General features: G+C 37.1%; 3 protein-coding genes across 3 annotated transcripts; all 3 read left to right on the top strand.

Moving 5' to 3' along the window:
• Window positions 1-1,500: 1,500 nt before the first annotated feature.
• On the top strand, window positions 1,501-1,845 carry LOC149527775 (Bifunctional inhibitor/lipid-transfer protein/seed storage 2S albumin superfamily protein). The gene has a single exon (XM_089782451.1). It carries the CDS (start codon window positions 1,501-1,503, stop codon window positions 1,843-1,845), a length of 345 nt encoding a protein of 114 aa, XP_089638577.1.
• A 3,274-nt stretch (window positions 1,846-5,119) lies between these two features.
• LOC110415606 (Protein phosphatase 2C family protein) lies at window positions 5,120-8,683 on the top strand. Its single transcript, XM_021427311.2, has 5 exons — window positions 5,120-5,292; window positions 7,069-7,317; window positions 7,449-7,725; window positions 8,038-8,192; window positions 8,342-8,683. Exons 1-5 carry the CDS (start codon window positions 5,257-5,259, stop codon window positions 8,477-8,479), a joined length of 855 nt encoding a protein of 284 aa, XP_021282986.1. The 5' UTR covers window positions 5,120-5,256; the 3' UTR covers window positions 8,480-8,683.
• A 1,722-nt stretch (window positions 8,684-10,405) lies between these two features.
• On the top strand, window positions 10,406-11,822 carry SOM (Zinc finger C-x8-C-x5-C-x3-H type family protein). Its single transcript, XM_021429471.1, has one exon. It carries the CDS (start codon window positions 10,523-10,525, stop codon window positions 11,618-11,620), a length of 1,098 nt encoding a protein of 365 aa, XP_021285146.1. The 5' UTR covers window positions 10,406-10,522; the 3' UTR covers window positions 11,621-11,822.
• Window positions 11,823-13,485: the final 1,663 nt, after the last annotated feature.

The raw sequence follows: 13,485 nt of genomic DNA on the forward strand, positions 1-13,485 counted from the left end.
CATCACCCATGGACCAACATATCAAGTTAGATCCTGATGCAGGATTGCTTTGTTCAAATCCAAGTCAATATAGGAGATTGAGAGGTAGATTGTTATACCTTACCATTACTCAACCTGATATCAGCTTTGCTGTTCATACATTAAGTCAATTCCTACTTTGCTTGCGTCAAACACATCTTGATGTAGTTTCGTGAGTACTACGATACCTGAAAGGAGCACTAGGTCAAGGTTGTTATTGCCTAGTCATAATCAATTAACGTTTTGAGCCTATTGTGAAGTAGATTGGGGAGGTTGTCCAACAACACAAAAATCAACTATTGGGTACATAATTTTTCTTGGTTCGTTACTCATTTCGTAGCAATCCAAGAAACAGTCAATGGTTTCACGATCATCCGCAGAAGCAAAATATAGAGCCATGGCTACCATGACAAGTGAAATTGTATGGCTTTTTAGGTTTTTGGCTGATCTACGCATTTTTTATTTAGGTTTTTGGCTGATCTGCGCATTTCTTATCCAACACCAGTCCCACTCTTTTGTGATAATTAGGCTGCAATTCATATTAAAGCAAATCTAGTCTTTCATGAATGCAATAATCATATTGAAATAGATTGTCTGTTTATCAGACATCACGTTCAGTCAAAGATTCTTATTCCAAGGCCAATGTCAACATGTTTTCAGTTGGCGGACATTTTCACGAAAGCTCCTGGATGAAATCACTTTCATCATCTGTTGGCCAAGTTGGGCATTACAAATTTGCATTCTCCAACTTGAGGGCGAGTAATGAAGGAGGCTTGACTTGAGATTTTATTCTCCCTAATTGCAGAGAATAACCATTGACTAATTGGCTGCAATTAACTCCTAATTTCTTAGTCTACGGCATGACTAATGCCTTCACTCTAGGCAGCCATTCATTGTAAATAGTTCTTTCCTTTGTATTACCATCACAAAATGTATTTAAACACTGAATGCCTTGTCAATATAATACAAGATAGAGCATTCAAACTCTTCAACTTTAACAAGGTAATTAGACTTGAGAGATTTTTCTAGCTTTAAAAAAAAAAAAATCAAGGCTGGAGATAGTATGATCGGTAGTTAAGAGTGCAATTCAGACCTTCTCTATAAAGGTAAGGTTTGTGGCACCCGCTATTATGCTACTGCTTCGGCCATATAACATATTATCTTACACTTTCAAGCCTAGAAGTCATCTTTACTGAATCATGTATAGCATGCCTAGGTACATCTTGGTGAATTAAATGAATTCTATAAACTTCTCCAATTCAGCACAAATGACATTTTTTAAAGGAAATCCCGACAATTATCAGTACTTCATGGAGCATGACATTTACCTGTTACAAACCATTTATGAGCCAATCGCTAAACCTGCTAATCAATAATGTGCTGTAAGGTAAGGTACAGTGAGAGCTTAAGTTTCGTAACCCTTACCGTATAATCCGATCTGCTCAATAGAACACCACTTGATTCTTAACGTTTGAACTAGCAATGTCTCGTCTCCTTGCGTGTATAATATTTTTTGTCCTCATTTTTGGATCAGCTGTTGCAGGAGAGTCCAACTACTGCTCAAAAGTAGCAAATTACTTTTTTCCATGCATAAATTACGTAGGTGGATTTTCACCTAAAGCAGCTAAAGATTGTTGCAGTGGCCTTGAAGAAGTCAATAAAATGGCAAAGGAAAAGGAAGGTCCTGAAAACATATGTCAGTGCATTGAAGACATGGCTTATGTAACGAACATCCCATTCATTGCATCTCGCGTCCAGTCTCTTCCTGAAGACTGTCATTTTCACTTCAGCTTCCCAATTTCTATTAGCATGAATTGTTCCAGGTAACAACAACCACCTCACTCACTCTCCTGTCCTTTGCCAACTCTCTGTCTCTTTAAGTAATCACAATTGAAAGTGTTGTTGTCATTCTGGAGGGGTTAATGTTGAGAAGATTTATGAAATAAAGAAGACCTCGATTGAGAAGGGAGATGTCATTAATTAGTATTTAATTAGTGCTTGTAATTAAGAATGAATCAGCTCTGTCCAAAAACAAATATGCATCTGTAAGGTTGAGCGTGGTACCTTACTCAGTTACAAATACAGTAATACAATAATTAGGTTGAGCATGGTACCTTACTTTAGTCTCTCATTTTTCTTCAATTTTGCTACGAACAAATTCAACCTGGTGTTATACCAGTATTGCACAGGGCCAACGTCAAGGAATCAAAAACCCTACGCTCAGAGTTTTCTTCATCTGTGTATCATCCTTTTAGGTTACAGTTTGATTCTGTTTGGCGTCAGGGAATAAAAAAGATTACTTAGACTAGCATTTCTCATCAATTAATTAAAATATTTAAGAACTTTGAGTCTAAAGCGGGCTATCATTAGTCCAATTCAATTCGGCCCAATAGCAATGAAAGCAGGAAAGTGGGAGAGAGGCGGGGCTTTCATATATATATGTATATCAATCAAGATCTTGCAGCTAATTAGGGGACGATTTGCTTATCTGATATAGAAGCATTCTTGTAATTAGATTGTGCATAATCGAGATTAATACAAATTCTCTCAATTCAGTCCCCATTTCTTGCTCCTGCAATGGTATTTTACATAGAACATGCTATTATAGACTCCAAATTTAATCAGAGGTATGCATTTTGGCTCTCCATGCTTAATTCCATGTAGAACCTTGTTGCTTTTAAGATTCAACTGATAATTTTGGGAAAAATTTCCGAAACAAGATAGCAAGACATTGATTTGTGGAATAACCAGGTTCAACTTTGAAAGGATTGTTCATGTTGCATAATTAGGCATTTGCACAGTCGTCAAACTAAGGTAGATTAGCAAATGACCATGCTAGCATATCTCTTTTTGTCCCCAAAATCTTCCAGATGAGAAGGCAGTTCATGCTTCTTTGTTACTGATATATCCACGAATTGTAGCAAATAGGGTCTCAAACCACTGTGGCTCCACAAAATAGCCGTTGGTTAAGGTGCTCTGCTTCAATTAACAAAGCTAAGATTTCTGTGATCTGTTATATCTGCTGACCAGAATGTGAACCATATGTATTTGCCATCCATCAGGAAGTAATCAATTATTGATGTTTCAAAACATTTTAAGATGAAAAATTTCTGCATGATCTGTTTGACTAGAACCAGTAATCGTTAATTTTCCATGTGCAGAATATTGGATATGGAAGTTTTAAGTTTTGACGGTACCTAATATTCCAACCCACAGTCCAGCTTGGAGACCAAATCAGGAAATGTGCAATTGAAAGCTGAAACTTTCACGTAAAAAATTTTCCCCAGAATTGAGCATTCTTGAATTCTTTCCAGAGAAGCAATTTTGCCTCAGCCATTGATGATTGCCCTTGGCTGCTTCAATATGAACTTGTTTCCCAAAAGAAAATGAATTGGTATTCCTTTGTAACCTTCTCCAAATGATTACAAACAAGAAAAACAATCTTTTTTTGGTACGAAGACAAGCTAATCTTTGATTGCTTGCAAGAAACTGTTAGCCACAAGGAGAAAATCCCAGCTTAATCAGTAAACGAACTAGTCTATATTTGGTTCAGATGAAAGAATCCTTGCATATGCACATTAAAAATATATTAATGTCTGCATCATAGTCTGGACTTTGGAGAGCCATCCACATCTACTAAATATTTTTTAAAAGGAAAAAGGAACTAATACAATGCCCTTTGCAAAATAAAGCATTAATCCTAATCTTCATAGTCACAGTAAACTCAATAATTATAATAGTATTCTACTATACCAAAATCAGAAAAGCAACAAAAGCATGCATATATATATATATATATATATATATTGGACGTATATGTGGGCATATCATTTAGTTGAAAATGACATCACTACACCATTTGCTGTAGCATGATCACAAAACACGATGGCTGCGTCTGAATTATATCATTCCAAACTGATGATTTTCATTTCCTGTGCATGCACAGGCTGCCTGGACCTGCCTTTCGTCTCCTTCTGTTTTAATTTTACGTCCCAGTAGCAATCCCTTTCTCCATTATTCACTCCATTTCACTGACTTTTTCTTAAATAGAACCAACTCTTTGTTCCTACCTTAACAAAAATTTTGCAACTCAAATTCAAAATTTCTAACTTTTCAATCACTCCCTTTAAACTCAAGTGATCTTAAACATTGACGTAATTTAATATTATGTTATTTTTTTCGATATTTTTAAGTGCGATTCAAAATACTTAATGTAAATAAAGAAAAAAGTACTGTATATGTCATGCATTTCGTTTTGAAAAAAAAATAAAATAGGTTTTAAATTTAGAAATAATTTTTCTACTTTAAAATATAAATTTATGATAAATAATATTAAAATTTATTTAATTTTTAATAATATAAAATTTTTGACAAAAAATGACAGCTTATACAACGAAAATATATTATAATTAAAATAAAATATTATGAATTTTACATTAAAGAGAGAAAGATAAATTTTTAATATATAAATAAAAACTTTATATATTTTTTTGGAGTCGAAAATGTGAAAACGTGACATTTATCCCTAACAATAAATATGACAAAACAAAGGCACCAAACTGAAAGACCGTCCACAATTAATTTGGGATGGGAAAAGGAAAGAGATATTTTCTCTAAACAACAATAAAAAAAAAAGATAAAAAGCATTGTGAATGACAAGTATAAATAAAGTTGATGAAATAACAGAGGCAACCCACTTGGCCCGAACTGACCAATTTTGACTAGACCCTTTCAAACACGAAAACTTTCCAATAAAACCTGAAAACTTTGCAAGAAAAGAGAAATAAGATCCAGCTACCAGCTACAATTTATATAAATATATATATATATATATATTTATTTATATTTATATTTATATTTTTCTATGGAAACTAAAGCACAACAGTGACGGGGCTGACAGCTAGGTAGCCGAGAATAAGAAAGCAGAGAAAAGAGAAATCAATTTAATATTAAAAAGTGGAAATTAAGTATGTCAAGAAAAGTCGTCGGCAAGAACGCGTTCATTTCAAAACACGCGGGGCCGAAATGCTAATCTCACACGTAGGTCACTTATTCACCGGTCAACTCTCCTCCCCTCCCTCTTTATATAACTGCCTTTTTTCTTTCTCTGAAGGTTTTCTTTTCCTGAATCAATTCGTGATCTTCTGTTTTTTTTTCTAGTTTTTATTTTTTGGAAATTTCAGTGTAAAAAAAAAAATTGTTTGGTGCTGTAGTGTGCTGAAATAAAACAAGAACACCATGCATGGAAAAGAGATTCTTCACAAAATGAAGGAGGTCAGTGGAAACTTGAAAATTATAGCTTTTTCCCTTAATCTTTGATGTAATGGTTTTTAAAATGGGTTTCATTTCCTTTGACTTGTTGCTGTGTTTTTGCTTTTTATTCTGCATTTGGTGTAGAGTTAATGCATAAAAGCAGAGTATCCTTTTTGGTGTTGCAGCAGTTGTTCTCTATTGACTGATGAGTTCCAGATTGTAATTTTAATGGGTTTTTTTTTTTGGATAAGTTGGGGCAATAGCTGAATTGGGTTATTCTCAATTTCAAAGAATTGTACTTACATTAGGTATTTTTTAAAATTAATTCCTAAGCTAACTTAAAAACAAAACTGTATGAGCTGTTTTTTGGATTGAAAACGAGATTGGTGCCAAAATATGTTGTGTGTTGATAAGTAATAGTACGAAAGTTTCTTCTTGACATCGGAAAAGCTCAATTTCATTATAATTGTAGATTGGGAGTAAAGGTATTAAGTAAATTTGGCATTCTAAGGAGGGTTGTTCATTTTTGTTTGGACCATATCATCAAAGTTGTTGCAAGTCGTAGAGTGCTGTAGTTTGAGTATATTGTCTGTTTATCAAGATGGTAGTGAATCAAAACAAGCTAATGAGAGTGATAAATCTCCAATAACTGTGATGGAACCATCATTGGTGGAACACTCAATATTGCCCTTGGCATGGAAGACAATTGCCATCTTATTTGAAAAGCTTTTCGCTGCTGCTCTTTCTGTCATGAAGGAAACTCCTGCCTGAGAGAAATCTATTGTTGGCTATTGTGAAATGCTCATATATGCATATGACACGTGTGTGTGTAATCCTAGGCCAATCAAATGATCCAGGATCCAAGTGCAGCCATTTTCAGTACCTAGTGACACTTGGATTGGATAAAACATTTAACTTTCCTTTGTCTCGTGCTCAGCCACAAGACTAGTATCTTTTTGTTACATCTGTCATGCAAATAGTTAATGGCATCTGAAACTCAATCTTGCACTTTTTCTTGAGCTTCTTTATGTTCCTCCGTATCCAAGGGGAGACATTTGTTTTTGTTTCTTGAAAGTGGGATCTACTCTAATTATTACATGCAATCTTATTGTCCCATTATGCTTCTCTGGATGGAAATGTCCATGCTGCTCCCAAATAATTTATTGCTTATTCTATGTTGTGAACAAGGTACAGTGTTTACCTTTCATGTGTAAACAGAAAATATCTAGCGTGACAACAGTAAGATTGTAGCATAAATTTGCTTATTACTTTATTTCGGTCCTGAATCAACCAGACAGATATTAGTCATAAATACATAGTAGTGTATGTGAACTTTTTGTTTTTATTTTTTGATTTTACAATGTTGTCTTGTTGTTGCATTTTGTCTTCTGTAAAAGAAGGCTTATCAATCCAGATGATTCCATGTTTAGTTTCTAAGAGACCATTTTTGATTCATGGAATTTGTGGCACTAGAGCACAGTCATATTGTAGAAGAGTAGAATATTCTTTTTGTTCAAATTAAATTACATACACAAATAAGAGCTGAAGATATGGTGAAATAAATTGGCACTTGCAATGAAAGCTTGACTTACTTGAAATCAAATCTTGACGTGTCAAGTCTTGAAGCATAGTTAAATCTTGACTGGATTACTCATCTTTGTCTTGGTTTAGATTAACACATGTTAAAATCTGTAACAGATCATTGTGAGTGGAATTCCTAGCCTGAAGTTTCCTTTTAAAGAACTGTGTTCAGGTAAAAGTTTTTTATGTGGTTTAACTGGGTTGTGTTCTTTTCAGTTGAAGGCTGGGCTATTTTCATCTGGGGCTGACACAGGGAAAGGGAAAAGCAAAATGTCAAAGCATATCACGCATGGCTTTCATTGCATGAAGGGAAAATCCAATCATGACATGGAAGATTATGTAGTTTCTGAATTTAAGAAAAAAGATGATGGTGAGTTAGGTTTATTTGCAATCTTTGATGGACATTTGGGCCATGATGTTGCAAAGTACTTACAGAACCATCTGTTTGATAACATCTTGAAAGAGGTAGACATTAGTTTGATGCTCAACATATGATACTTTTGCAGCCCTTAGATTTATTACTCCTTTCTGCAATTTTCTAGCTATTTAAATCCACAGGATCCCCTATTTAATGTATGTTTCTTAATCATAAGCAGCATGACTTTTGGACCCAAACGGAGGACGCAATAAGAAGAGCTTATCACTCAACAGATGCTGAAATATTGGATAAAACAAGGCTTCTAGGAAGAGGAGGGTCAACAGCTGTGACAGCAATACTTATCAATGGTCAGAAACTGGTAGTAGCAAATGTAGGAGATTCTAGGGCAGTAATATGCAAGAATGGTGTGGCAGAACAACTATCAGTTGATCATGAGCCAAGCAAGGAGAAGAGAATGATTGAGAGCCGTGGCGGTTTTGTATCAAACCTTCCAGGTAGCTAGAACTGTATAGTAGCGTTTCCACTTTCACATGCGAAAGAAAGTTAATTTTGAAAGCTCGAAGTTTCTGGTGCATGTTTTTTTAGACACATAACAAAGAAAACTACAGAATGTAACTAGTAATTGGACTTGGGGATTATCTATCCTGCTTAAACATTGCTTTTGTTATTGCAAGTATGGGAAATTTTAATTAAAGTAATATATCAACTATCAGGTGTTGTTAAACATATTATATGCTATATGAACTGCAACTGGCTTGTCCGGTACCTGGAAAATGGAAATAACATGTATTATCTGATGCTCACAGGGGATGTTCCACGTGTTGATGGGCAGCTGGCTGTAGCAAGGGCATTTGGTGATAAGAGTTTGAAGTTACACCTTAGCTCAGAACCTGACGTGACAGTGGTCGCAATTGGTGATGATGTAGAGTTCATTATTCTGGCCAGTGATGGGATATGGAAGGTTATTTGCTTTTCAATTCTAGTTTCCCTATTAAAGGAATCAGAGTTACTTAACTGCTTGGTCTTTATTTTCAACTCTTAATTTGTCTTATTCAAGTTTTAATGTAATCGAGTTTCTAAATTTCTCATCTTTATCCAATATCTGGGCAGGTAATGTCAAACCAAGAAGCAGTGGACACTATCAAAAACATAAAGGATGCTCAATCAGCAGCAAAGCTCTTGATAGAGGCAGCAGTTTCTAAGAAGAGCAAAGATGACATCTCTTGCATTGTTGTAAGGTTCCAATGAGATTTCTTTGGATAAGTACCATACTTCTCCCTAATTAAATGGAGAAAATTAATAGCTGAATATGTGTATACCATGCAAAGTTTTTTGCCCTCTATATAGTCTTGGTGATTGTTTAAGTCTGCTATAAAACTGTTGCATGTAAAATTAACCGAAGATTTTTGAAATGATTCCTTAAATTGCCTGAATTTCTTTTTGATTTCTTAATGATTCTCACAATGGGATGCTGTCCTGATTTCAATGCTGTGGGGAAATAGGATCATCCGTGCACTGAATTTGATCACTTTTCTGGAACTGCTGTTCAAGACTTATCAAAATTGTAGGATATGGATAAAATATGAGATAATTCTGAAGACATTGTACAATCTATTTTACTTTGGCAACGTTTTTCAAGTGGGTTTGTGCAAATTCCGTGGAAGCCTTATATAATAGGTGCATAATTCAATGCTACACCTTTCTTCAAGGTCCCCATTGGTTGGTTTAGCTACTAAGAGCTTGAGAGCGGTTTGGATGATCCAAGGATAAGGCTGGTAAGTTTGAACACTTCGCTTTCAAAGAGTTATTTAGTCAACTGGATTTGCTAATCAAGCCTTCCCTATAAAAGACCCCATATCTAACAAAAGAAAATAAAAGATATCGAACTTGTGGTATTTGTATACTTGTATTCATAGTCTCCTATATATAGTCCATATACATAATAGCTAAAATTCTGTCAGGCAGAGGAAGGGAGTACTGAAAATTCTATCAGATGTGTTGGGCACTTTACATTTACTCAGCAGTAACAGCTTAGGTTAAGTTTAGGCAAATCTGTACTTTCTGAACGCTTAACAGCCCGTCTGAGGTTTTTTAAGGATGCTGACAATTATCTGATGGCGTCCATATCCAAAATTCATCTTATCTCATCACTTTTTGTGCAATTGTCTGGTAGCAAAAATTATCCTTCTCTGGGCAATCTGTGGAGTTGCTTCTTGCCTGAATCCTGGAACAGCAAAAGAGACAGTTAAATGACATACGTCCTGAGAATTGTAGACTATGGCACAGCTGGTCTAATTGCCAGATTTAGGCCTGGGCCCTGTTTTAGCTTCAAAACAGCTGGCCCAATTTCTGGTCCGAGAAACTCCGGGTCTATAATAGGAGAAATGCCCAATTAAATATTGAAACGTTCACCATATCTTAAAGTTAAAAACATACAAGGAAATAGAATCTGCCTTTGACGGGTTAAATGTATCCGAGTATTTTTCTTTCCAGAGGAATATAAGAGGCCTTTTGCGCTGCCGTAAAGCTTTCTATTATGCCTCTCTGTTTTGATCGAGAAGGAGAATATTTGAGTCCCAAATGCAGGACTTTCTGGGCTCTAGATCGATTTACATCACCACCCAGCAATAAAAAGTAAACCCTCGGTCTCAAACCTCAAAGCCTGTGCTCGTGCTTTTTTTTGCTGAATATAAAAAAAGGGGTTTTCAGGGATATTTACCTAAACTTGAGATCGGTACAAAAGTAACCATAAATTCTCCACCTCATGGTTGCATGACTACAAGGCAAGACACATGGGCCATCATTTACAAGTGTCGATAACAAAAAGGCAGTAAGAGGTTAAATTTCAAGGAATGCAGGTAACTCAATTAATTTTGACAAATCTGTGCCACTTGTTAGGCTCTTCGATCCCAAAATTCCAAAACCATCACGATCATGTCAGCTCATCAAAACCCCCCAAAAAAACGTGAAATACAAAGCCCACTCAGATTTCTCAATACTAAACAAACACATAGCAAGATCTTGCGTGCTGTGCATTTTGAGGCTGCCACATATGCCTTTTTGCATGCTGATCCCTAATGCTATGCAGCCACGCATCGCTTCACCCATACCTTTACCTCCATCCTTTGACACTCCCCTCCCCTCCCCCCCCCCTCTCCCCTCTTTAATCCGCCCTATATATCTAAGCCCCTCCCAAACCCTTTTGTTCCCTTATCACTCAACACTTCCTTCATGCCCTCCCTCGTCAATAAACATCCAAACCATTAGCACATTTCCCCAGATCAAGAAAAGATGAGCTCCACTTGCGCTGAGCAACACAAGTTGCAGCCTTCTCACCCGCAGTTACCTTTCAAAGACATTGAGATTCCTCCAAGGAAACTCCTCCTTTCTCATAATCACTTTCAAGAAAACGCCACCATGCAAATTCCCTTCGAAGGCAGCCTTCAGAAATATCTCCCTTCCAACAGGAATAACGCTGAAGATGAAGACAATGACGCTGATCCCTATGCTACTGACCATTTCCGCATGTATGAATTCAAGGTAAGAAGGTGCACCAGGAGCAGGAGCCACGATTGGACTGATTGTCCCTTTGCTCATCCTAACGAGAAAGCCCGCCGCCGTGACCCCCTCCGCTTCCGTTACTCCTCCACCGTCTGCTCTGACTTCCGCCGAGGTGGTGGTTGCCCTCGTGGGGATGACTGTGACTTCGCTCATGGGGTATTCGAGTGCTGGCTACACCCTACCCGCTACAGAACTGAAGCATGCAAGGATGGCAAAAATTGCAAGCGCAAGATTTGTTTTTTTGCTCACTCATCTCGTGAGCTTCGTTTGTTGCCCGATGGATCTCCAAAGTACAAGAATTCAGGTTCTTGCAGCTCTTCCCCAATGAACAAGAATAACCATTGCTGTTTGTTTTGTCACTCTGTTACCTCTTCTCCTACGAGTACTCTGTTAGGTTTGTCTCATTTGTCAAGGTCACCATCTTTGTCACCGCCTTTGTCGCCTGTCAAGCAGCGAGCATCTTTAAGTGGGTTTTCACCAATTTCCAGATACGGTGATCGTTTGAGTAAGTTTGGAACTGAAATGATGAGTTACAAGGATGCGCTTAACGAGCTGATGAGTTCTTTGGAGACCATGAATTTCTGTGAAGTCTCTTCACCTATGGCTGGTGGAAACAACCTGAACGAAAACATCTCCTGGCTTGATGCTTCCTTGAACGGGGAAGATCAGCAACAGTTTGTTCTATCTCCTTCCAGGCCAAGCCCTTCTGAGTCTGGAGAATATTTTGGCGCAACCAAACAAATCGGAGGTTATGAGAATCTCAATGGGAACGGCGTGGCTTGTGATCCTGATCCTGACCTTGGGTGGGTCAATGAGCTGTTGATGTAGAGAGAGGATGACGATGACGATAACGGAAATGGAAGGAGAATTGCAAGTGTAAATACAGTCATGAAACAGCCGTACATATATATATATATATATATATATAATCTTTCTCCAACGTATATATATGTGATTCGGTTCATATTTGCTCATCTGATTATTGTTTCATGCTCTTGATTGTCTTTTAAATTCAGTATTGTTTTAAGTTTGTTTGAGTCTCTTCCTTTTTTGACTTTTTGTAAGTTTTTTGAATTGATGGGATGTGATCCACTCTCGGATTTTTCAAGTCAAAATCGATGGATTGTGATATTTTCCTTTCTTTGAATTTTTTTCCCATGTTGAGCTGAATATTTCGGCTACTGCAATCATGCATGTAACCTACGTGGTTAACCTAATATAATAACGGGATTTCCGGTCCGAAATCCATGCTTAAGAAACAAAAATATTAGGGATCTGATTAGCTTAGGTGGCAAACATGCAAGAGGTTAGGGTGGCAACTAGGATTTGGAGAGGTGACGGGATTTCGTTTTATTTGTCAGATATTTTTCTAGCTGCTTCTGGATGTTTCGTGGTGAAAAGTTACAGCCTAGTTTTTAGCTTTGCAAGCACCTTGCTATCTGTTCAACCACGACGCAACTTTTTGCTTTGTATATTGTTTCGGATCAAGTCGATTTTATCTTTAACTAAAATATAAGTTTAGATATCATAACAATACAGCAATACTAATATTGGTTTGGAATTGGGCCAGGGGGGGATGAAGGGGACTTTTTTATTTCATTTCTGAGGCAAAATGTTCAATTTTCTCGGGTTGGAGAGGTGGTAGAAAAGGGATTTCAATTCCTCTTATCAATTCAGTGGGATAGAGAGCAATGCTCATTTAATTATTTTAAGATATGATGGTTTCCAAACATTGTCAACCCTTTCATTTTTAGAACTTGCAATCTTTAATTCTCTCTCACTCAAATGAATAAGTAAAAATGAGAGGCTGAAATAAAGATAGCAGAAAATTTTACTACATGACCTTGGTCCTTGAGCAATTAATGCAATATATTAAAAAAAAAGCAAAATAAAACCCATAACATATATCTAAATGTTCATAGGTAAGTCGATGTGCGGCCATGATCAACGGATGCCGGTGTAAGCAGTACAAGAGTGGCAAAAATATTAGGTGGTAAGTATAAGTTGTTTCCTAGGAGGGTACTTGTATCTGAAAGACAGCTGTGGTGGTGGGGGGAAGGACCCATAGGGGCGTGTTTGGAATGACCCAACTCTTTGTTAGGGCTCCTTGTTGTTGGCAGTGTCGGGTTAGGTGGGTGATTGGGGTTTTGGCTCACAGGAATGGTGTGGGGCTGAGGAAGCAGCCCATGCTGAAGTGACCTTGGATAGGGCCTCTCCCTGGGGTCCCCCACCTGTCTCCTTCACCTTCTTTGGGTTCAAAAGATTTCATTTTCATTTATTGTCGTGAATTAGAGAGAGTCCCTCATGGGACCAAAGCCCCATACTTCTTTTGCGCGGTTGTGAGATACCACTCACCACTCCTTAGGTATGGCCGCCACCATCGAATGGACAATAGCGTTTAGGTTTAGATAGGCCATACATCTGTACTGCATGGGCAGCAAAACCGATATCAATTCTTAAATATCTCATTGCTTGACAAATGGCTTGTGGCTTGTCGCAAACAACAAATAGAGAAATATGGTGTCCAACCTAATTGAATACAATATTGCTTGCTGTCTTCTTTCTTCTTCCTCTTTGGAAGGTAGGAATGTACGCTTCTGCACACTAATAGGCAGGTAATTTCCCAGAATTAGAACTGTTTTTTTGTAACCAACCAAGGTTCTTCGCCGTTTTTTTTTTTTTTTTTGCCTAAT

This window comes from Theobroma umbraticum, unplaced genomic scaffold, assembly GCF_002168275.2.
Source record: "Theobroma umbraticum cultivar Fairchild unplaced genomic scaffold, ASM216827v3 scaffold_30.0, whole genome shotgun sequence".
NCBI lineage: Eukaryota > Viridiplantae > Streptophyta > Magnoliopsida > Malvales > Malvaceae > Theobroma > Theobroma umbraticum.

Excerpts from the sequence above, each read along its gene's own strand:
- LOC149527775 (XM_089782451.1), top strand. The coding sequence starts at position 1,501 with ATGTCTCGTCTCCTTGCGTGTATAATATTTTTTGTCCTCATTTTTGGA.
- SOM (XM_021429471.1), top strand. The coding sequence starts at position 10,523 with ATGAGCTCCACTTGCGCTGAGCAACACAAGTTGCAGCCTTCTCACCCG.
- LOC110415606 (XM_021427311.2), top strand. The coding sequence starts at position 5,257 with ATGCATGGAAAAGAGATTCTTCACAAAATGAAGGAG. Across the intron at positions 5,293-7,068 it reads TTCTTCACAAAATGAAGGAG|TTGAAGGCTGGGCTATTTTC; the intron begins GTCAGTGGAAAC and ends TGTTCTTTTCAG. Across the intron at positions 7,726-8,037 it reads TTTTGTATCAAACCTTCCAG|GGGATGTTCCACGTGTTGAT; the intron begins GTAGCTAGAACT and ends TGATGCTCACAG.